The sequence below is a fragment of the Eupeodes corollae genome, chromosome 2, assembly GCF_945859685.1.
Source record: "Eupeodes corollae chromosome 2, idEupCoro1.1, whole genome shotgun sequence".
Taxonomy (NCBI): domain Eukaryota; kingdom Metazoa; phylum Arthropoda; class Insecta; order Diptera; family Syrphidae; genus Eupeodes; species Eupeodes corollae.
In genome coordinates, this window is record NC_079148.1 from 49,317,301 (window position 1) to 49,343,761 (window position 26,461).

The window sequence follows — 26,461 nt, forward strand, 5'->3', positions numbered from 1 at the left end:
AGTGCGTTGGACTGTCATGCAAGGGGTCTTGGGTTCAATCCCTGCCTGTGCCACCTTAATTAAAAAAAATAATAATTTTCGCGGGTACTACCTCTTGCGAGGAATTGACAAATCCTTCAAGAGTAATTCTTGTCATGAAAAAGTGCTTTCTCAAATTAGCCGTTCGGATTCGGCCTTAAATTGTAGGTCCCTTCCATTCCTGACAACAGTACTCGCACACAGGAATGGTTGAGAGTTGTAAGTCACTAGGCCCTGGTTCACAACGGACTGTTGCGCCACCCCAAAGAAAGCAAAGAAGATGGAGAATGGAGGAATGGAGGAAAAGCGACACTGACCTAGTTAGCAGAATTAAAGTCTAACGGCTTAGATGGCTAGGTCATGTAGAGCGGATGGACATCAACGCCCCAGCCCAGAAGGTCTTTGAATCCAATCCCGAGGGACGGCGCAGTAGAGGAAGACCGCGACTCAGGTGAAGCACCCAGGTGGGATAGGACCTCAACCAACTTGGCGTGCGAAACTGGAGACAGCTAGCTAGGGACCGAGCTGGCCGGAGACGCATGTTGGTTGAGGCCCAGGTCCGCCCGGACTGTAGCGCCACCTTAAGTAAGTAAGTAAGTAATTGACATAAAATATTTCATCTAGAGTTATTGAGTTTTTAGAATGTTCGATTCTGCTGGGACTATAAAAATTAAAAATTATCGAAAAGAATTATAAAATCCATACTACATTCTTAAATTCAATTCCTTCATTTCACATCCTTCAAAAACAACATCAAGTTCACTCAAAAAGTAGCCAAATTTTAAAATACGGCAGCATTTTAAACTTCGTTCTTATTAAATCTCTTAAAAATCAAAATAACATAACTTTTTTAAAGAACAGTTAAGGTTTTATGAGCTATATTTGTTAAAAATATTTTCTAACTTAAATCCCTTGTAGACCTTAAATTTTGTTTTTTTTATTTTCAAGATTCAACATTCAACAACATAAATTAAGAATTAAGAACGCCGATTATCCATTCCGTCAAAAATATTTTACTACTATTTTTAAAAACAAAAAGAAATTAATCAAATAAAAAGAAGGTTGGTACTTTACAATTGCTCTATTAACGAAATACTATGATTTCAAAGAATGAAATATAAAAAAAGACCAAGAAATTGTATATCTTAATTTTCAAAAAATATGTAATTTCGTATCTTACCTTGTATGTGCGGTGCATTAGGTTTATAACCCTGTCCGTCGGGGGAATTCATTGTACTATTGGAGGATGAGTGATTACTGGCTAATGGTGCTAGCGATGAACCAGTAGTAGGAGCCTTACGTCTTAATGTCTCTAATTCACGAACATGACTATAGAATGGAGGATCTAGGTAGGGACGTTGACCCAAACCGACAGCCCGATATTGATGACCTCCAGGCGGACCTATATGATGAAATAAAATCAAAGTAAGAAAAAAAAACAAAAACCGTAAATAAATGTGAAAAATTAGATCAATTTATTGTGCTTAGCATCATCCAGAGGATAAGTCATAAGTGCGAGTATAATTATGTTATAACTTCAAAAAACTTCTCAAATTTACTCAGTTTTTGACTTGGATTTTCATTAAACCTTTTCACAAGTCTTATCGGGAATTAAAAAAAGGTACTCAAACATAATTTATTCATTCTTAGTCCATTAAAGAGTGAATTTTCCCTAGCACTCGCAGGAATTATCTAGACCTACCCACTTGTGGACTAGCCATGCATATTTTATCCATTGTTTTCTTTTTAAATGATGCAACTTGTAATTTTTTTTTCAAAACCGCAAAAAATAACAAACAATGAAGTTCTGCTTCAGTTTCAATACAAAATTAAAAAAGGTGCCACAAAAAACCAAGTAGTAAGAATAATGCAAAGAAGTATAATATTTTCTTTTATGTTATCCTGACACACTAACCCACAACATGCCGCATATACCCAGTAACATTACAGGGATGCATATAATAGTGCTTAAAGGATAAGGAGAAACAAAAAAACTAGGGTAGGTATAGACGTTATGCCAATTGTGACGAACAAAAGGTCACATAATGGTTGGGGTATCTAATTACACAAAACATTTAACATTTTCTCTCATTCTAGAGCTATAGACACAATCTAATGTTTTGACATGGAAGTTAATGAAGAAGGCGGGTCCATTCTCCTTTATTTTTATATATTTTCGGCATAAAATACCTTCTCATAATTTGCAGTTATGACATGCTAAAGAAAATGAAAGCAACATTTTTTAAGGATCGATCTGCATCAAACACATGCTATGGAAGGATGTCAAGAAAAGGACGAAGGATATGTTAATTTAAGTTCATTATAAAAACAGCAGGAAAAATTGGCTGGCCTCTTAGCACTCTATAAGAATACTGCCCAGAAAAAGGAGCAGTCATGATATTTTTGAGTGCGAACGGAGAAATAATTACCTCTAGTGAGTTTATTTGTGATTAGATTTTTATCTGTCTCAAACAGAATTTCCCAATTAGAAAGAAGAAGTTATGACGTATTAACAACAAATAACGATATCAGCCAAATTAACTCCACCGCTAAGGTTTTGCAGCACTGTATTCTTTTAATGGAGCCTCGCTAACTTCACAAATTTAATCTTTAAGAACTTTTTTTTAGAGGTATTAAACTTTAAGTTGGCAACAATATTTTAATTTGAGGTCATTTTGTCAGCTGTCGAGTGATTTATTTTTTAGTTTGGTTTGATTTAACAACATTAATAGATGCTGACCAGAACGTTACAGTCAATGGTGACCGCTATAAAGCCTAATGGCGGATCCAGAGAGGGGTCGTATTGGTCATGACCTCACCCTGGGAGACAATTTGTTTGTATTTTTGTAGGAATTTTCTTCAATTAAAAACTAATCGTATTGAGTTAATGGATATGACCCCTATTATATTTTGAATTATTAATTTTTTGTATATGAAAACAAAATTTGTATTTTACTTCCTAAAACTTTGTTGTCAAAAGTACCACTTTTAACTAAGGGCTGGACCAAGAACATAATATGAATTCAACATTCAGCCTTGTTTCAAAAACTTAGCACAAATTCATCAAATTTTGACCAATGGACGATCCAGGGGGGAGGGTCATATGAGCCATAAAGCTTATGCAGTTAAGTTGTGTAAGTAAAGATTTGTTAGTAATTTAAAGACATTCATTAAAAAGTGGTTTGTTGTCAAAAACTATTAAAATTTTTGTAACTTGAGTAATGATTTAAATTATGTTCATAAAATTCATTTTCAAGAAAAAAGAGCAAAGATTCAAGTTTTTAAGAAGAAACCTTGAATAAGAGATCTTCAATTTTATATTAACTTTCCTTTAAATTCCTGAAACAAGCTTTCAATTCCATCTTATGCACATAAACAGTGAAAATTTAATTGATTTTTACTTGCAACACATAGGAACTATGTATATGGCGAGTATTGCATTCGTTAAAAAATTTGAATAAAACATGACAAACGATGTTTGGGTCCCCCATTCCATCCGTCTGTCTGTCTGTCCTGGCCCCTAAAGCATAAACCACTGTGCCGATTGAAACCAAGCCGATTAGCTTAAGGCATTTTTTAATGTTTTAATACTGAAAATTACAGCAGTCCCCAGCTGTAAATTCGAAAAGTCGATTTTTTTCAGAAATGAACCGAAAGATTTTTTTAGAATTTTCTATTTTTTTTCTTAATTCGGCTTGTTTCTACAAGAAAAACATAATTTGGTATTGCTCCAGAAGGGTACCCCTTATAAAGCTGTTATTTTGTTTTTAAATTTCTAAAGAACTTAATCAGATTTCAATAATCTTGTCTTTCAATGCAAGGTCTTGTCGATGGTCAAATTTTAAAAATTGATTATGATTTTTAATGATCGAAAATGTTATTGATTTTTTTCTTAATCGCATTTAAATTTTTGCGAAATTTTTTTTTGCAGGTATTGCATACATTGAATAAAACTTTTAGATGTTCTAAAACTGAGATTTAAACACGAATTTCAAGAACATAAATGTCTCAAAAACAGTGACACTTTTGTTAAACTAATGGCGAATTAAGAAAACACAATGGACGTTTCATATCTTTCAATATAAAAGCTTTGAATCTCTTCCGAACTGAAGTGAAAAGAGATTCTGAAACGTGTAATTTGTGACTGCCAGAGTTTTCAAAGTTTCTTCCCAGCTTATTTGTTTACCTTAGTTTGTTTTTATTTAATATTCAGAGAAATTACGAGTATGTACTTTAATGCACTTATTTCCTTAAATTCAAGGCATTTGATAGAGTAAGTCACTCTATTTTAATTAAGAAATTAAAAAACTTTGGATTTCATTCTATGTTTTTGAAATGGTTGGAATCTTATCTTAAGGGTCGAGTTCAATTTGTTTGCATTGACGAAGTTCTCTCAAAACCAATTTTGGTTTCATCTGGTGTGCCCCAAGGTAGCCATCTTGGACCACTTCTTTTCCTAATTTTTATAAATGACTTACCTAGTATTTTCCTTAATTCTAGTCAACTTCTTTTCGCCGATGACCTAAAGTTTTTTCGTTGCATAAAATCTATTAATGACTGTCATCTCTTACAAGACGATATTTTGAAATTATCCCAATGGTGCAAGAAAAACCAATTATATTTAAATGTAGCTAAATGTCAATGTTTCTCTTTTTGCCGCAACTTTTCTGAAATCATCTTTGAATATAATATTGAAAATCAAGTTCTAGAAAGAGTAGGGGAGAAGAAAGATCTTGGTGTTGATTTTGACCCTAAACTTAACTTTGTTAAGCACATTGAATTTAGTGTAACCAAAGCTAATTCCATGCTCGGTTTTATCAAACGCAATAGCATAGACTTTAAAGACCCTTTTACTCTCAAATCGCTTTTTACCTCTTATCTGGAACCCTTTTTATAACGTTCAATCTAAAAGAATTGAAATGGTCCAAAAAAAATTTACAAGATTCACTATTCAAAAATTTGGGTGGAACATCGAAACTCCATCATACAAAACTAGATGCCAACTTTTAGGTATTCAATCACTTGAAAATAGACGTAAAATGTTTTCTGTGATGTTTATAAGTGACATTTTATCATACCATATCAAATGCCCTTTTTTTGTTGTCTTTAATAAATTTGTATGCTCCATCGCGACAACTTCGAATACGTTGTTTGTTTCGAGAAGATGTACACAGAGTTAATTACGCGAAAAATGAACCTTTAACCCGCTGTGTCAAAGAAACAAACTTAATTTTAAATTGTATTGATTTTGATTTTCACTTAAGTAGATCTTCTTTAAAAAGTAAACTATTATTGTATTTTCATTTTAATTGATTTTATATTTTGATCATGTATGAACGACTTAACTACATATATATTTTTATTTATATTTTATTTTTATATACTTCTTATATTAATTATATTTTAAGTATTAAGTCAGTTAAAATTTATTTAATAAATGTTAAACATGTAAATATTTATCTAGTAGTCTAATTGTAGATTTTTAAATCTTATATTGATGAATAAATAAATAAATAAATTAAATTAAATTTTGTTAGCCTTCTGAAAGAACATATTTAAGCGGTTTGTAAAAACTCGTCTATATGTTAAGTACGCGACCCCCCCCCCCCCCCTCAACTGATTAAAAATCTGGATCCGCCCTTGATAAAGCCATGACTACTGACTAAATTGATTTATTGAAGGAAACGTTTGGTAAACGAATAGTTCCACGTTACAGATTTAACGCTACACAACTATTTTCTGTGGATATATTTGAAGTCAATATAGTTTGAACTGATAAGTTTCAAACAATTGGACAAATCAAGTGCAATAACGTCAAAACATTCGAAGTGTTCTTGAACGGCCACAAATTTTGAAAAGTCATTGAGCATTAAATCTAGGGATTGGACTACGTCCGAGCCAGCAGTGGCGGGCATATGCCTGAAATTGTATTTAAATTACAGTGCCCGAAAATTATCTTTTGAATAAAAAAAGTTTCATGTCAAATTCAAAAAATAATCTTTGTTTTATTCCATTTCAAACTTCTCAAAAAAAACATCCTTTGCCTTATATTTAAAATGTTGTTAAAAAAAAGTCGAAATAACCCTAGTAGCGAAAACACGACGTTGCTTGTGATCGAACGGCTTCTTTAGTTTTTGTTATTAATTGGACTTTCAAAGCATAATAATACCTAAAACGGATGAGTTTTATTTGGTTTGTTCTAAAGATACTGAAAATAGGAGACCCATTTAACTTCACCAATTAAAGAGGAATCAGTCTACTTAACATCGCTCATAAGATCTTCTGTCGTAATATGTGAACGTTTAAAGTCCATCGTCAACAATCTAGGTTCTTATCAGTGTGGTTTTAGAACATGAAAGTCCACAGTCGATCAAATATTGACACTAAGGCAGATCGATTTTAGGGCCGCATATGAATGTATCCACAGTGACCAACTCTATAAAGCCATGTCTAGTTTTGGCATCCCTGCCAAACGCGCTCGATGATGAGGAAGAACTTGCGCTGGACCATAAAGTTGGAAACAACTTAACCGAACCTTTGATGCCAAAAGAGCCTTTAGGCAAGGTGATTAGCAGACATGGAATTTCTTAAACATCGTCCTTGAAAGAATTGTGCAGAGCTTCCACGTCAACATTAGAGGCACTATCTTTCAAAAGTCTGTGAAATTACTGGCATATGACATTGAAATAATCGAAAGAACTCAGCGTGTTGTCTATGTTCACACAGAATTGTAGCGCCATAATCGACGAACTATTGGTTTTCATCAACACTACGGGCTAAATTTGGAAAACACTTTGTTGTGTCTTGAGCAAGGCACAAAGGTTGAATTCCATCACAACTATTGTCGGCCTAGAAGGTGCTTCACAACGAACCAAAAGTGCTTTAGTTTTAAAATTTGTATGAATTTTTGTGAATTTTACCAATTTCCAAATGTTGGCATATCCTGATTTTTCTATTCTGAGTAATGGCGTTGTTTTTACTTTTCAAATGTTAAAAAATGATAGCTTCAAATAGTATGAACTATATTCATAATGAAACCTCTTATTGCAACGTCTAAAATTGTAAAGGAGAAATTTGACAACAGATTTAACAAAACAATTCGAAAAACTCAAAAAATAAAGGCCCCTATCTTAAAGATATTTTATTTAATGTAAATGTAACATCAAAACTGTTTTCTATTATCCCCATTAAATCACTCTAAACGGAAAAATAATGTTGATAAAAATCTTAAGCTTACTTGTCTTAGACCTTGGCTCCCGCGGTCCGTCAACTGTCACTTTGATGGCTTTGCCATATGTGGCTACTTGTGGTGGGCTCGTTGACACGGTTATCGTCAGCGTGAAGCTCTTCCCTGCAAAAAAAATGTAAAAAAACAATAAATTTTGATATGAGCTACACTTTAAAGTAGAAGATAAATCATGATTTTCGAACCAATAAAAGACCACCAAAAGTGTTTTTAAATGCCGATCGTAAAATAAAGAAGAACTTCTGCCGTGTCTGATGTTGAATCTTTCATCAGTCATTTCGCATCATGCATCATACTCGTACATCAACTGTGCCATTCAAATTAATATAAAATTCTGTGTTTCAAGAAAATGAGTGGCAAAGATTTGGAAAACACGCGCGCTTGGAATTGCGGTCCGCCAAACGGATCTTTGCATCGTTCTGTCCTGACATTAACTGCAACAAATTATGTGATCATTCAAAGGATTTATGTCAGAACGATACGTTACGCTACGTAAAAAAGCCTATCCTTGAGTTATTATTAGCTGAAAGTAGGTAGGTAGGTATTAAGCCAATATACATTGTTGCAGAAGTTCGGTCGTCCTTTTGTAGGTATAGACATATAGATATCCCTTTTATGATAATTAACAACCGCTTTTTGCAACATTTCCTTCAGGGAAGTTAAATATTTTTTAATGAGCTTTTCATTGCCTCAAACAAACAGACACAAGGACATCATTATCCTCTTTATGGTATGACAATGCAGACACAATGCACTGTATAATGTTACATTACATAGTTAACAGTAAAAAAGGGCTTTCTTTCCCTTTCTTCTTGAAAAATTTTAAAGGACATTAATTCCAGTATTTACAAATAATAAAACCACAAAACGTTTCGCCAAACTACATAAATATTCAAACGAGGGGGAGGTTCCACAATTGCTGCTTTTTGCTGTATATACCACCCGCCCAGTGTCATATACCTCCTACCTGCTCACTGCTCACCTCACACTACCGAGCGATGACAAAAGTCCGCACAAAACCGCAAAAGCCTCAGTCAGAGAGAAAAACAAAATATACAAAACTGCAATGGAGCGCGCGCAAGGATATCAAAAAAGTTGGAATTTGTAGGTGGAGTGGTTGGCCAGTACATACATATACCTAAAGCTACTCCTGCAAAAAAGAATCATGAGGACATAAATTACTCTTGTCCACGGCCGGCGCGGTGGTGGCGGTAGTGGTGCGGCGGTGGGGCAATTACACACGTTTAAAACAATCCAACAAAGGACTCTCCCTAAAACTCCACCGGAGGAAGACGAGAATTCTGATGAATGAATGAACCAAAAGCAAGCTCTAATATCAAATCATACCTATAACGTATACATTCATAATAACTCCGCGGAAGGATAAACGTCTCGTAGAATAGACTTTTGTGATATGTATATTATACGAGTATCAAACCAGGAACAGTTCATTAAAAGTGTCCTTTTATTTAAGGACCACGTATTAACTGATTCTCCAGCTGTCAGTTACAGGGAACCATTTGTGAATCTGATCGCTTGCTGACGAGAAAATTGAAAAAACTGGGCGGACAAACGGTTCGTTCGTTGGTGGGCTATAATTGTTTTACGTTTTCAAATTTGAGCAGCGGCGCGATGGAGGGCCGGCGCGGCGGCGGTGGCTCGGCGGTGATGGACATATATTAGCGGGTTTGAATTTAGGATGATTGAATTTTTTTAAACAAGCGATGACATTTTATTAAAGCGTTGGTGAAGAATACAGCCGAGTGTAAATGGATTTTAGCTTCCTCCTTATATTCGCATGTTCGAATTATTTTTTTTTGTAAACAAATGCTTGTTCACAAAAAATCCAATCAACGTTTTTTCCATTAAAACATTTTATTAAAACTCAGATGTATTTGGAAAAAATGCCTCCAACGCTGAACCAATGTGAGTTTTAAATTTATATCAAATTTTAATGATACTGAGTTTTTTTTTTAAAGAGTTTAATTTTCTTAACATTTCTTTAAAATTATTAAAATTATCATTCGTAAAAAAAAAAAGGTGAACAGAAGATGCGTTTTAAATAACCAGATTAGAAGAACGGTACAATATTACCCGTGTTTTTTTGGCTATCCATAAATAGTATAATAGATAATTCCCAAGAAAACGCATCGAAAGTAGCCAGATTTTTGTATTTATAAATTGGTAGGTACAACTGAAAGAAGATCTGTCAGAGTAATAATAAAAAAACACGAAAGTTTCGTGAACATCAAAAGGTCAAATTAAATTCATCAAAAAAAAAAACTAAATAAAACTAATAAAATTTACAATTTTCAAAATTGGTAAGAAAACATCTCGAAACTGATATTCTATAAAAATAGTTCATTTAACAATTGCAGCTTTGACATAAAACAAAAACTTCAAGAAGGGGGTTTGTTCGTAGACTACTACATTAACATGTCTTATTGAAGCGAGCTTGTAACTCGTCTCAATTCTTTATATAAAAAAAATCGAGTAGAAATGAGCTTGATTTGACTCTATTCCGTCGGCGTCCATTCAAAATTTATGAAGAAAAACCTGTGTAAAGGAGTTGGTTTATTTGCATGTTGTGTACAAAAAATATAGTTTTGTTTTAATCAAATTAAAAAAAAAATTGCACATGGTGTAGGTAGCGTATTCTTTCTGAACTATTCAGTTCTTCATTGTTTAACACGAATCAAACTATCTCACTTGCAGTTCATAAGAAACATCGAAACACCATTTGCATGTTAGTGTGCGGTGGAAACACCAAAACCATTCATTTAATTTAAACTGAGATAAACCTTTAGCAGAAACATAGCAAAACTTAATAATTATTATCTCTTAATTTCATTAACAAAGCTAAATAATATCAACAGTTACATATTGATTTTTTTCGCCGATGGAAAACACATGATTCCAAATGCAAAACTACTCAACGAACACTGCCATCGAGATACGAATTTAATATCAATCGTACCAACATTTGATAACTCGTATAAATGTCAAAAGCCCATCTTTAGTAAGATTCTACTTGAACTTTTATCGGTAGTATTCATACTAAGGATATTGTTTTTTTTGTTCGTTTAAAATCCTTTTATACTTTTAATAGATTTTTCAACAAAACATGGGTATTGATACTAAACCTTAATTTATTCATCATGCATTCATAGCCCCAGATTTCCTGGCAGTTTTTTCAAGCAGAAGAGATTAACTCCTAAATATTGGCCTCAGCGTTGTTCATAAGTAGCTAGCCTTAAAGACAACTTAATTAAAAAAACGTAGGCTCATAAAAAAATGAATTATCGAAGCTGTCAAATGCTCATAATTCGTGATCGATCCCTGTAAGATTTAAATAAATTATAAAAGACTGTAAGATTTTAACAGTTCTTAATCGGTCCCTTTAAGATGACCCGGCCTTTTTAATGTCCCCATTTAAAAATTGCGGACACAGAATTTTTTTGTAATGAAGTTTCCATTGGTAAATTTCGATTTCCTGCAAAAATTGAGTTTTTCGTGGCTCATGGATTAAAACAGTTTTTTTTTGTTATACTAGTGTAACTTCGTGTTGATGTTAACGAGTTTGGTTGAGCTTGAGCTGCCAAACTTTCAGCTTAACATTTTTTTAAAGCTGCCGAAAAATGTAGATATATATGTAGATTTGATCTTAAATCAATTTATTTTGCTCCTTGGAACTCAAAAATAGGGAACGCTTTTATTTTGGCAGATCTAGATAAAAAATAAATTGTTTTATTTTACCCATTGAAAACCTCATTAGTCTTGTTAAAACCGCATTTCAAAGAAATTGGTTATATCAAGCTCTAGTAAGGGAAAGTCAATTTTCTTAAAATTTGAGATAGTTGTATTAACGGCCAGTCTCTAATTTATGACATAAAGCTCTTTATCAATGCACTGACGATTAATTGGTCGAACATTTGTGGATTGCGATTCTTCTAATTACTTCCACTTTTTATATTTTGACTAAGGATATTTAATTGGTTAGTTCGAAATGAAAATTCTGGCAAAAATTTTCATGGCAATTTCTCCGAAATCTCAAAGAGATTTATATCTTTTTTGACAGCTGGATGTCATTGGTAACTTTAACAGATGCTGAAAAGTCACAAATGGTAAAACTAAACTCTGATATATTAAACTACAAATCTCAGGAAAAGTCAATTTTATTCCGTAAAAGTCTAGACTTATATAATTTTACACTCCACATATATTTAAGGTTTGCCATATTGAAACACATTCTTAAGACAGCTGAGAGGTTGGTATGAATAGAAGGTGACTATAGAAGTGACAAAATTCTTCAATTAAAAGCTATTAAATAAAATGTCCTTCAATTTAAACGCGTAGTTTTTCTATGACCATGACTCTCTAATATCTTAAAAATTATTATAAGATTTTATTTCCTTCAATTCAGAATTTCAGTAAGTAGTAAGCTTAAAGCAAGCGTCAAACTATGACCAGAGGCTCATCATAATGAATGAAGGTATGACAAGTCCTTTAATTTAATATGAAGTATATTGAGCTCATCAATTAGACTACCTTTATTCGTAATTTTCTAAGACCCAAGCTTTAGACTTTGGCTGTTGACACTATACAATAAAGAACACTTATATGCTCTAAATTATATCACATTCTAGGAAATTAGGTTAAATTTTAACACCTAGAATGTTACGGTTAGAGTGTTTGCCTGAGTCTGGCCAGAGAATAACTTCATTTCATTTATTAAATGTAAAATATTCACAACTCAAAACAACACCCTAATATTTTTTTCTTAGAATTAAAAATGGTTATTCGAAAATTTTATAAGATTTTTGAATAAAAGTCATATTTTTTTTCCTATTTTTATCCGAAAGGCTTAAGTTTAGAGACAGTGCGCAAGCCACAAATAATTTTAAACAGTGTATGGGAAAAATAAACAACTATTTAAAAAAAAATACTTGATTCTAAATAACCAAACCAATACATTTTTCTAAACAAAACAAACTTGTGACTTTCCTATTTGACCAAAACTTTGCACGACTTAAACCTTTTCAATGTAAATAAACATTTGATAATAGTTAAGACATAATTAGGTCCATAACTTGGATCTTCCTTTTACAGTTTGTACTTTTCAAAAAAAAAAATGTACAAATACAAAACATGTAGAAACATTAAGATATTAACGAGGGCGGCTTCCCTTTGAAAGTCCAAAGAAATCAAACGAGCTTCACTTCATTAAAGAAAAAAGGTAGCATACAGCCTGGATCACTTGCTTAGACGGAAAAGATTAAAAAAATCAAGGTTTTTCCCGAAATTACATATAAAGCAGTCGATGAATATATTCAAAGTCAGTGAAAATGAAAAATGAACAACTTCACAATTTAATTTAAAAACATTACTTGAACTTTCTAGAAAATATTAACTGTCAACAATTATTAAAGTAAAATTAATTCTTTTTAAGCCTTGTACGCTGATGATGCGAAACGAAAATTCCCATACAAAAATGACATGACGAAATCATAAACGAAAACTTTTGCTGTGCTTTTCGTTTTTCAGTACGCTGCTGAACGACAAAATGTGTACTAGATTTCATAGTACAATTCTCCACTCTTTTCGGTTTCAATTTTATTGCCCGGCATATTAATTGCTTGCGAAATTTTGACGTTTAATTTTTTTATTGAGAAAAAACAAAATAAAAATTGTTTACTCGAGACTTTCGTTGTTTTGAGTTTGATTTATATTTGATTTAAAATAAAATGGATTAGTCTTATGTGTTCCAACAATACATTTCTAAATCGGAAACTCAGGATGTTGAAGATGTTATTGGTGATGTGCAAGAAGTGATGAAGACGAGCAATGAACTCCAATTTCCAAAAAACAAACCGAAGAAAAAGAAATTGAATTCTCTTCAGAGGAAAAAAAGAAACTGGCTTCGTTTTTATTTGGAAGTTGGATCATAGGCTTCACACGAATAATTTAGCCGTTCCGAGCCTCTGGAGTAATATAGCCGTAGAAATGAAAAAACTATGTACTAATTCTTTTCCACTTGTTTACCAGCAGCTGAATGCCAGAACATGTCGATTGTTTTTGACAGCTGACAGAACTCTCCACAACTATTTTTCCGATGTGGTTTTCGTTTTCATTTTGCTCTGCACTTGGAGACCGCCGAAAAAATTCGTTTCACTTCAGCTGCGTACTAGGCTCAAAATAAACCATTTCAATGCGTGAAGTATTGACTATTCTTCGGACTTATTCAATTTATACTTAGCACATAAAGATATCTTAAGGATTATTTTTTTTCTCAAATATGTTATGATTTTTTTAAAGGTGCGTCTAAGCAATTGAACTAGACTGTTCAAACGTGGTCTTTGTGCGGTCGTTTTGGTTTACTATTTTCTTCCTCCCCCGTACCAAAACCAAAAACAGAAAAAAAAACAGATTGAAATGACCGACACTGACACGCGTCATCAATAAGCGCCTTTCATTCATACCCCTACTTAGGAACAACTTACTTAACTTATATTATGCGCCTTGAACAAAAACTGATGATGACTAATTTAGATTAACTGCGAGCGCATAAGAAAAGGTATAGGTAGATATAATATGGCCTCATCAAAAGAAATGTCTTCAAAAAAAAGAAGAAATTTGTCGAAAAAAATCCATTGATTTAAAAAAAGCACAAAAGCGATGAAAATCTTTTTCGTATAACAATTGTTTTTGATGTAAAATTTATAGCAGGTCACTTTTGAAAGAGCGCACGAACCAAACAAACCTCGTACATCGATTATAATAATATGTTTTGACGAAAAGAAGGACCGATGCGATGTTTTTCGGTGTTGATAATGGTGTCGGTAAAGTATGGGATGTTAAGTTGTCAGAAGAGTCGATAATGCAACAACTATATCAAGTCAATGGGCTTCAAATACTATGCGGAGCTCGATACTGCAAGGTATGATTTAAGTTCTTAAAGAAGGAATTCCGAAACTGAATTGTATAAACAAATTGAAAGTTTTTAAATTTTCCTCTGATATTTTTATCAACATCGAAAGCTTAAGAATCTGCTAACTCAAGTTTCTTAATACATCGGATAAGTCATAAATTCCATACGAAAACCAACATCAATGTTACCCACAAGTTCCCTTAAATAGTTTTCATGAAAAATGCAACCTTACCTCTCTTACTATCAAACTTAACCCTTTCTTCCATCACTAACTTGACTGACAATCTCGGGTATTTAAGATTTGGAATACCTTAATAAAGTGATTTATCAGCGCTGCTTGATATTAATCATAACCACGCTCACCATTCACGATTCACCACCGCTTCGCGGACGCACCGCTTGGTTTGTGTGATGAGGACGTTAATGCTGATGTCGATGCTGATGATTCCATTATAAAAGAAAAACGACAACACAACACCGAACGTTGAGATATTTATTTGATTAACGAATAAGTAGTTTTGAGATTTTAGATAAAGTGAGGTCCATATTATTTTTTGAGTAAAGCTTATTAAATGTTGATATAAGAAGATTAGAACTAACTTAATTAAATATTTTTTTTTATATTAATAATATCGTTAAAGAATTGGAATACATTGAGTGACAAATTCCTTGCTGCCTGCCCAAATGTTGTAGTTTTTGAGAACGAAATAAATTTGATTTCAAATGTGTTTGACACATTCTTAAACTAGTGTCAAAGAAAATAAAATACACAAGGTACTTTATGGCAAAACATAATTTTCTTTCAAGCTCGGCTGGTAACAATTTAAAAACCAATCTATTCCTCGGTTCAAGTTTAAGGTTTCACTTTACCTTAAGACACGACTACATAGTCAAAATAACTTTGAATGTTAAGCCTATAAGGTATCAATTTATAGGATTTTGTGATATTTAAGAAAAAATATGGTCCATTTCGTTGTAAAGAGGAAGGTATGGTAACCGACATCATCTAAAAGGTTGCCAGATCCTGTAAGTTTATTCTCATGAACCTTTCCAGGATCAAGTCGCACGTTTTCGGCTCAACAACTTCACGAATTCCATTTTTAGATTTTGAATCTATTGTGGAACATTGGCATAGACCATAGAAAAAAATTTAAACTGTGCTAAGGCACAATATCCCGGCAGCCAATTTTGATCTACCCTTTGAGAAGTAACTGGTGACCATTGTTCACAATTTTTGAAATAAATTTTCTAACAGTTTTAATGCTTTGTTAAAGAGTGTATCGTTACATTTTTAGTAATAGTGTAGTTTTTGTCATTTCAAAACATCAAAAGTTGAAAGCCTCAAAGGTGATTTAAAATTAAACTTTTGGTTGACATCAGAATAACTTAATACTACGGAAAATTACGTTTTTGACAATTGGTAAAGTTGTAAGAAAAAATCAATTGATAGTTTGCTTACAAGTGCTTAAAAATGCTTCGTTTCCCGATTGAAGAATCACAAATTCCATCGTAGTAGATTCGGAGTGAAAAAATCATTTACGATTTTTAAAGTTCGTATAAATTGGAATCACTGAATTCAAATGGAATGGAATGAAAACAACTTCCCTCCCCCCCCTGAAATAACATGTGTCAGACGCTGATAGAAAACGTTTATTTTAAGGAAAAATGTAAGTAATTTTACAAAATCTATTGTTTTATAAATAATTGTTTGATTTTAAAGGGAAAAACGACAAACAAGCACAATATGAAAGGCTCTATGAGCTAATGATCGAAAGAGCAGATCTGGCGCAAGGCTACACAAAACTGGCAAAAGAAGAAGTAAAAAACTTTTGGGAAGAAGTAAAAGGCGAACTCAACAGTCTTGGGCCACCTCTAAAAGATGCCTCAATACGGAGAAAAGTAAGTGGAACATTGAAAAGCATTTAACACGTAAAATAATATTGCATTTTATATATAAGGTTTGGTTTGATTGGAAGTCCTACGTATGTATTAAAAGGAAGCTTGTGGACAACAAAAAAGAAATAAAAGCAACTGGTGGTGGGGAGTATAGACAGCATTCCTTCTCAAAACTTGAAGAAGCTGTTATAGAGCTCACGGGACTAAAAACATCAACAGTAGAAATCAAGAACACTTATTCTTATGGAACTGAAATCACTCGCCAGTGTCCCAAGGTTGAAACCAATACACAAACGGAGAAGCAAAGTCCTAGACATCTTATAATATGGCCAAGCAAATAGATGTTTTGATGGAGCAGTACATCGGAAAAACGTCCCTCGAAAAGTTGAGGATTCGGCAAATCTTTTGAGGCAGCAGATTGAACTTCAAAAAAGTTCAAAAAAACTGAAAAGTTTTATGAAAACCAATCAAAATTGGCAGAAGATGTGGTATATAATACTAAACGGATGTATAGAGCTCTAGATAAGCTTTCTGCTTGTCGCGTTTTCTGTCTTGGTCATCTGAAGCTGAATCCACAAATGACATAGACGTCTTTCGAGAGCCTTCAAAACATTTGTCAAATTTGAGGAAAAAGTGGACTGTGCCATACCAATATCGTAATCATTTCCAACACCAAGTTAATATTCACCTTCTCCCAAGAATCTTAGGACAGCTGCGAGCTGCTGGCAATAATTGCAAAGGCCAATGAATCCATTTTGTAATGAAAAATGATCAAGTTTATGTTAATTTATATATGTACTTAAGAAGTTTGATTTGAGTTTTAGCACCATATATTTGTTACTTTTATTGAAAATCAAAATAGCGACGGTTTTGTAATAAGAATTGAATTGAATTTAATTTCATTTTGACATAAAACATCAAAATGAAAGCTTTCAGTGCGGAAATACTTGATTTGAATCCACTTGAGCTGTCCGTATGAGGAATTATTACGATGGAATTTGTGATGGGTCTGATTGTTGATATTCAAATTAAATATAAGAATAAGACAAATATTGGCGAAAAAAACATATTGTTTAGGGCTTAACATTTCATTAAGTAGCACTTTACTAAGCCACTCTAAAATTGTAAACCATTCTTTTCGTTTTGCTAACTAGTAAATTTTCAATAGCCTTTTACTAAAATTAAAAAAAAAAAACTGAAATCCGAACATGTCCAAATACTGACAGTTCGTGAAAATAAACAAAGCTAAAAAGCTTAAACGGACCTATAATTGTTAGTAAATTGATAAAGGTGGCTTTAAGATTTTACTTAATCGTTTAAATTATTGTGCGCCATTGACTAATAACTTATTTCATCTACTTATTTCGGTACAAGTCCAATATTATACTTATTCAAATTAAAGTTCAGCAAAAATACGACACAAAACAGTTTAAATTTAAATTTTTGATTGAATTCTTTTTGAAGCTTTTTAATGAAAATTTGACTTATTTAATAAAATACAATTTGAAATTTTGTAATGAAACCAGTTCACAGCTACTCTTTTGAGTAACTGAAGCTTATGATACTGTCAAAGTTGAAAAATAGGAAAACGACACACAGCGCTACAATGCTAAGTTGAAGGCGAAGCTGAAGGGAAAGCTCCATGCTGCGCTGATTTTTAAAATTGAAATGGTTTATATTGATAGTTGAGTGATCAAGTTAAAAACTTTTGACGTGATGCTAAGCAGATTTGACATATGAACTGTTTTTTTTCTTGTGACAATTTTAAACTTCAATTCTTGCCGCGCTTTACTATTGTGGATATCCTTTGCTTCAAAATGCGCGTTTCTTATGACAGCTTCTGCTTAAAGCGGATGGATAATGAGATTTATTTACAAGCTGACTTCACAGTAAATTATATCCTGCTTTGGACAAATGATCTTGGCTACTTTTAAAATTTGACGGTTGATAGCGGATATTATTTTGAAGCCATATCTGTCAAATCGGCAGTAACTTATTCAGTCTGTTATGTCAATTCACCATTCAGTAGGGTGCTCTGTGGCAGCAATGCTAAGCGTGCTTGGTACATTGTACCGTTGTCATATTGACTGTTCGTAAGAAAGTTCAACGGATTTTGGGTCATTCACATAGAACTAGACCTTTTGTGAACCAAAAATTGGCTAATCTTACATCGTGCTAGTGACGTTTGAGCTTTTTAAAAACTGTGACGTATGTTCGTTGAATTTTCTCTATATAGAATTTGAATGAATTGTCGAATTTTGGTCGATACAAATATCTAACAAAATGCAGTTAAACAGGTCTTAAGAACAATCCTACAAACTATAGACTCCCTCTGTTCCTGTATAATCCATGCCTCACATTAGAACAAATATTAATTTAAAAAGGAATAGTTTGCTGTGGTCATATTTGGAATTTGATTGTTAAGTTCTTCAATATTTGCAGTGACATACAGGATGGCGTTCGAATGTTATTTAGTTTCAGATCACTTTCCCAATGTGTTTTAAATTAACAAAGTGATATAACAGAATGCTTTAAAGTGCGTGCGAAGCAGCAAGCTCAGATTAGGGTGCGCAGCAATTTAACGCCCACCTCGTTTATAATACCAAAGTACTTTTTGGAAGTAAGCAATTTTTTGTTTTCCACACAAAAATTATTATGTAGTGTCGTTTGCGTGTCCAAAACATACGAACTGCTGTTTCATTCGTTTCATTTCGCCAAGAAGAGCAAGAAATCGCATGATCGCCAGAAGCAGTGCGTCGAGCAAATGTGGCGATGACTTCTGGTGTGCAATTACATATGCCTTATAGTAGTTAGTTCTTAACTTACCTAAAATATATTCTTTAGTTTAGCTTCAGATCAGATGCCAACAAATGTCTCGAAGTCAGAATGGGTGTAGGTACTTAAGCGCCAAAACAATACAAATATAAAAATAAGTAGATAATTATAACCATATGAGCATCAGAGAGCAGAGTGAATGATGATGACGAAGATGATGATCTTGGCGCATGCCATTCCTTTGGGTCACATATGGCAATCAATTATTATCATCATTATTATTTTATTCTTTTTTGAATGTCTTTAATTTTTTATGAAGTAGAAGAAGATATTTTTGTGTTTAGACTTACCTCGGCCACTTCGTCCGACGAAACGCAGGTCATTGAATTTGGCAACTTGATTCTTCATCACCGCTGTGCAATTTCTCAGTTCGGCACAATGGTTTTCGTCGTTACCAGCACGTATCGTCACAATTGTGCCGTCACCGACATCGACTAGGGCAACCACTTTGAAGGCCAGCGGAAGTGTTTTATTTGATCTCCAGTGGTTTGGCAAGGCTGAGCAGAGGAAATAAGGACTACCCGTTCGAACTGAAAATAAGAATAAAATTTATAACATTTAAAATATCGAAATGATGTTAAACAATCAAAAGAGAAAATATAATTTTAAATAAAATAATAAAATTAATGAAAATGCACCACGGTAGCTTTTTCGATTTCATTTTTGAACTTTTTTGATTTGATTTTTTAAAACAATTGTATGCTTGGACGAATATGCATTTTTCATATTTTATTTATTTGGTTTTAGGACCCAGTTACATAACTGCACTGGTGATAGAGGCGTGTGCTTCGACGGACTAAATCTATGACTCACGTTTGTTCTTTTCAATCACTGCAGCGTCTTAGAGGCAGAACTTCAGATAATCAAGTTTCCATCAAATCATTGTACTCTGTCTCAATAAACTCTCTAATAGCCTTTAACTGCCGATCATCTCTTGCGGTGATCGGCACCTTATTTGGGTGCCGGGTCATAGAGACATTCCAGGAAATTGTAAAGCTGACGAACTTGCAAACAAATTTAACCTTTTTTGAGCAACTAGTAAACTTGATGCTAAATGCTCTAAGCAACTCATTTCGGGTGGTAGATTGCACATCATTGCACTACATTGCATCAGTTTCACCAAGAAACTGCTTAACGGGTAGGCATGTTTTTCGACTTGGAGCTTTTGCAAACGATTTTTGCAGAAGTTGCAAGGATAAAGAGAAAGAGGAGACAGTGTCTCACTTGTTCATATTCATGTTCATGTGCTCCCCTGTCACAAAGACGAAGACTCCACCTTAGAGACTTTTACTACAATAATCCAAGTGATCTAAGAAATTCCTAGCTAGCTCTTACTAGTTCAACGAGTAAGTTAGACCTTAATGGCTGAAACACAAACACGCTTCCGTTTCGGCTTCGCCTGACGTTTACGGGTTCAGCCATAGGAATTCAATGCATGCTATCACAATTAAGCTTTGACCTCACGTTTCGTTTTACAATCTTAAGGAAAAGAACGCAATGGGACTCCAATTGGAAGCTCTAGTTCAAATAAGCTGAACATTTGCTTTGTCTGACAGCTCAACAGCTATAAAAAAAAACAAACAAAATGCACACATAACCATTGTTTATAAGAATAACTATACAATTTTTTCTTGAAAACGTTTTATTTTTGTAAAACAGAAAATAACTTTCCAATAACTCATCATAGATTGAAGAACTCCGTAGATACTTCTTGCTCCATGAGCTGAACATACACACGATAGGCTGTGTTAGCTACTTCTGCAATAAATTCAATCTTTTACTGCACGAAAAATTAAAACCATCTATTAGTCTATGCGTGTTGGTTTTGCTTACAATAGGGTTAATGAAGATTTCCTAGCCAATTTTTCGGGTTCTCCGGATTGAAAAGACTCAATAATGCAATATTAACTTTTGGAATTTATTTCACTGGGTCTATATTTTATATCTTGACCATTCGTATTTAAAAGTTAGTGAATGAGTTTAGAATTTTTAAAAGATTTAAAAGAAGCTTTTGACAAAAAATAAGCCCAAAATAACGATTGATGATTTAAGGTTATAACCAAAGTATCCTGATATTATTTTTCAGTAGGCGATGCACTAAAATAGAGGTAGAAATCACTTCAAGCTCAGATCAAATATCACACAAAAATGCCAAACGAAGTATGAAAAGGAATTTTTAAAAAGTTCCCAAATAAAATATCAGATTCTAAAATTATTTTAATGCAAATTTGTGTTCAAGGGAAAGGAAAATAGCACAATATATTTACACACCACCATCGAATATAAGCGGGCTGCCAGGCAGGAGAATTTATAATGCTTGAGAAAAATATTAATGAAGCCATATAAGATAACACGTATAAAGGATCAATAACAGTATCATATCAATATCAATTTCGTGTCGTGTGATCAACAACCAGCAACCAGCTTATGTTTGGTTCACGCGCCAGATTATCAATGGCTAAAAAGTTGAAGCAGTTGTTAAAGAAGAAAAAATTCTTATGGTGAAAGGAATACACAATAAAATTTAATGTAGCAGTAAGTTGCAGGAACTTGATTTTGTCGAGAATTATTAAAGTTTGTAATTGTATTTAACTTCAAAAAGTTATTCTTTGTATATATTTAATAAAAATCCATCAAGGTGACTAATAATTTGAAAATTATAAATTACCTTAAGCATACCAAAGAACACGGATAATTTTGAGAGGGAGTCAAATCTAAACTCATCTTGCTTATTTGTTCTTTCAATATCTTTTATATCTCGAATTCATTCATCAAAGTGTTAACGAATTTTTAACCAATCACGTACATTTCTTAAAGATAGGAACTTTAAGAAGCCTAAAAATGTAAAATAGTAGTTTATATAGTTTTAAAAAAAATAAGTTTTTAGCCCTTTTTGTCTTCAAACTACACTTGATCTCAATCCTAATTGATTAAATACAAAAAAAAAGAGGGGAAACGTATTTCTCTTGGGAAAAGACTAAGTAAACGGAATAAAAGATGTTTTTTCACAGGCAAAGAACTTTGAGTTGGCAATATAATTTTAAATGGCCGTCATTTTGACAGCTGTCAATTGATTTCTTTTTAAGTTTGGTTTGGCATTTTAACACAAATAGACTGATGCATGAACAACGCATCCAAATACGTCCAAAACAATATATCCGTTGATTTCAATTTGTATAAGCAAGTTTTGTTTAACAATGAAGCTCACTCTTTGGATTGATAATAAACCTCAAGTATATATTGACACACCGTTACACCCATTAAAATTAATTGTTTGGAGTTGGTGGAATAATTGGCTGTACCTCTTTTAAAACGATGCAGTTAATGGTGACACTATAGAGCGATGATAAATACTTATTCGTTCATCAATACCATGGAGATGCGGCTTCAACAAGACTGTGGCAACACATTTTCTAAATATCTCGTGATAAAATTCATATATTGGAAAAAAGTTAGGTAAATTCACAGTTTCAATTTACAGACCCGTGAATTGGTCTCCAAGATTAAGCAACTTAACGCCGTTCGACTTTTTTTATAGGGAAATATGTAAAGTCACTAGTCTACTCCGCGCCGCCGCCGTTAAGATCGAAAAGATTAGCTACTTCGAGGACAACATTCGCCCCGTTATTGAAGATATACAGCTACAAATCTTGGAAAACCTATCGAAATTTAGACCAATAGATTATAGTAAGACTGCTTTATCTATTAATTTTGAATTTTTCGAGTATTCTAAATGTAATAATAATAATAATTTCATATTCAATTATAAAAAAGATAATTTTCAAAACATAGTGAGTTATATGTCGATTTCATGGCAATCAATTGATTTATTGAATTGTGTTTTTGGTATGTTTGTGCCTGAAACTAAAGTTCACAATAACTTAAAACCTGCATGGTTTAAGAAAAGGCTTTGTAATTTGAGTAACAAAAAAAAAAAAAAACTTATAAGCTTCTTCAAAAGTTACCTAATAACTCTTTGGTTAAAGACCAGTATATTCGTCTTGAAAGGGAATTCTAAATTCTTAACAAGTTTCTATATAAAATTTTTATTATCTCTGTTGGAAGTATTTTAAAAGAAAATAGAAAAATGCTTTTGGACGTTCATAAAAAAAACAAAAAAAAAATACAGTAGAATTCCAAAAAATATGCAGTATATTCCGATTTTACTACGATTTGTAATTTGTTTGCTGAATACTTTGAATCAAACTATGCAAGTACCATAGGTCACCAACAATCTGTTTATGGCAACGACAATTCGGTTACCGTGATCAATTCGGAAGAGTAGTTATTAGCAAGTCCGAAGTTGAGGAAGCACTTTTAAATGAGAATAATGACTATCGTCCGGGTCCAAATGGTGTGGATGCAATTGTCTTAAAAATGTGTGCTGCAGTACTCTCTGAACCTCTTTCTTTTATTTTTTAACTCTCTCTTTCTAAAGGTAAATATTTTTCTAAATGGACATAATCTTTCATAATTCCTATTTATAAAGCAGGACCTAAACAGGAAATGTCTAACTACCGTCCAATCTGAAAACTGTCCACCATTCTAAACTTTTTGAAAAACTTGTGTGTGCTAAGTTTTCATTTTTGCTTAAGGAGTAATATCGCCTTTCCAGCATGGCTTTGTGTCGGGCAGGTCGACAACTGCTAACATTTCCATTTTCACAAACTACGTTCTCAATAAAATTGAGGCAGGGTATCAGGTTGACGTCATCTATACTGACTTCGCCAAAGCCTTTGATAGAGTTAGCCACACTATTCTACTGAACAAACTATCAAGTATTGGTTTTCATTCAAATATTTTGCAATGGTTGAAATCTTATCTTATAGGATGCATTCAATTTCTTTCCATTGGAAATATTCTCTCTACTCCTGTACATGTGTCATCAGGAGTCCCTCAAGGTAGTCACCTGGGACCATTACTATTTCTTATTGGTATTAATGACATGCCAGATATTTTTCATAACTCTCTCAGACTTTTATTTGCTGACGATCTTAAGTTTTATAGATGCATACAAGAAACTGATGATTGCCTCCGCTTGCAAGAAGACCTTAACAAGATTATTGAATGGTGCAAGAAAAATCAATTATCTTTAAACGTTTCAAAATGTCAATGTTTTTCATTCTACTTTCTTTGAATATAAAATTGAAAGTAGTGTTCTTGAAAGAGTCAATGAAAAGAAAGATCTTGGTGTTGTTTTTGACCTCAAACTCAATTTTATTAAAGATGTTGAATATATTGCTGCCAAAGCTAACTCCATGCTTGGTTTTATTAAGAAAAAATTCAACAGACTTTTCAGAGCCTTATACTATTAAATCTTTTTTTTGTGCATACGTAAGATCTATTTTAGAATATTGTTGTGTGGTTTATAACTCATACTATAGAATTCATTCATTAAGAATTGAAAGAGTCCTAAAGAATTTCACTAACTTTGTTGTATGGAAACTTGGATGGAATATTGAAGTTCCTCCATATGCTACGAGATGCAAACTTTTCGGTTTACAGTCACTTCAAAATCGAAGTTAAATCTTCTCTGTTTTATTTATTCGTGATATTCTTTCACATCATATCAACTGCCCATACCTTCCATACCTTCTATCTCTAATTGAGTTAAATATACCTTCTCGTCAACTTAGAGATTATGATCTGTTCCACGTAAGTTACCATAGGGTTAATTACGCAGTTAATGAACCTCTGACTTTGCCACTAATGTAATAAACTTTGACTTCCATTTAAATTTAGTCACTTTAAAATATAAATTTGTGTTCCTTTTCCTAAATATTAATTGAAATTTATTCATTCATTTATTATTTATTTATTTTTTGCTTTGTTTGAATATTAATTTAATTTTAATTTAAAGTAGTCTGTAAGATGATTAATGTAATTTCTGTTTGATGAATAAACTAAACTAAACCCTATTCAAACTCCTTGTCAATTTAGGGAGATAAATATGGGAGCATCACGTGAATTTTTTTTTGATGACTTTTTCAATGTTCTTTGGAAACATTTAGTATCTTTACAACTCTTATAAAATATTAAGAAACACCTACAATTAATAGTGAATAGAAAATTGTACCACTCCACATTAAATTAACATCTTTGCAAGTTTTCATGTGATGAAATTTCTTCTAAGATCTTGCGTTTTTTAGGACTTGACCAGTCATTAGTCTAACATTTTTAGTAAAGATTCATTGATTTCTTTTAAAAAATCGAATAACAGTTGATGATTTTAACATAATCTACTCGAACAGAGAAACCGAAATTTGATTTCTTAGGGATAAATATTTTTTGATCCAGTATATAAAATTTAATATTATTAACTTAAGTGTAATAATGTAAATGAGTACCATGGAATAATAATATTGAAATATTTAAAACAACGAATTAAATGGATAACATATTCAGTAAAATTTACATACGTTGTAAGAAAATGGCGGAATTGAACGAATTTTTTAAAGTAAGTGTTGTGATGATATTTCATAAAAAAAATAGATCAATATTTTAGAAGAATATTTAATATTTTTTTTTAAATTAAAACAAGAAATTATAAACGATTTAAAACGTCATTTGATATGTGCCAATCCTTTTAAAATATACACAAAATAGGTAAATACATCTTATACAGTTTTCTAAGCTTTTCCTTCGATATTGAGCTACTCTATAAGGGTTTAAAAGGGTTATCTGCTTTAACATTTCTTGTGGTTCGGAAAATGTGCTGGTAACATTTTCAAATGGAATTTTGCCGCAACGTTTAGCATGTCAGAGTCTTGTTGTTTGAATTGAATAGAGTATAGGTACGTATAAGTCGATTATTTCCTACTCAACAAAAAGTAGCCTTTAAACGTGCTATAACGTCAAAATTTGGACACGTTCCGAAAAATGTTGTTATATTTAAAAAAAAAAGAAGAATGTATTTTACAATATTTTAGCATTCGTAGCGTGATGGTTTGTGCATACGACTGTCACATCAGAGGTAAGGGTTTAATTACTGCCTGTGTAACGGATTGACAAATCCAAAACAAGAGTAATTCTTATCATGATAAGTGCTTTCTCAAATTGGTCATTCAGATTCGGCATATAAACTGTAGGTGACCTCCATCTTTGACATTAACCGCACACAGGAATATTAGAGAGTTGTTGTGCCACTTAATTTATTTATTTTATATACAAATATATTAAATTTTGAAGACCAGGGCTATAAAGTCAGACTTTTAACTCACTTTTCTCTCTATAATTGTAAAGCAGATTGATGAAAAGCAAGGGAAACAGGTAGATTCCTTAATGAATAAAAAGGCACAGTGATTATTTTTATATTTAAAGATAAATTTAATTGTTGTATAACTTTACATCTCGAAAGATCAAAGCAGAAGAAAGAATACAAAAGTTGAATTGACAGATTAGAAATAAGTTAGTTTGCTACGTTTTAGGTTGGCAGCTATGTTTGAGCAAAGAATTGCCAGGAATGTCTAACAAATTTCCCGAAACAAATAAAAACTGGGCAACAATTTTAGAAATTATTCCTGAAATTCTATTGAAAA

At 32.6% G+C, this 26,461-nt stretch overlaps 1 protein-coding gene across 1 annotated transcript in view; it reads right to left on the reverse strand.

Moving 5' to 3' along the window:
* LOC129948088 (protein lozenge) overlaps positions 1-26,461 on the reverse strand; it is a 54,074-nt gene that overhangs the window by 21,870 nt on the left and 5,743 nt on the right. Inside the window, exons 2-4 of the mRNA XM_056058909.1 lie at positions 19,214-19,453; positions 7,256-7,369; positions 1,199-1,420 (exon numbers count right to left, since the gene is read on the reverse strand). Of these exons, the coding sequence (XP_055914884.1) occupies positions 1,199-1,420; positions 7,256-7,369; positions 19,214-19,453 (576 nt within the window). The remainder of the gene's footprint in view (positions 1-1,198; positions 1,421-7,255; positions 7,370-19,213; positions 19,454-26,461) is intronic.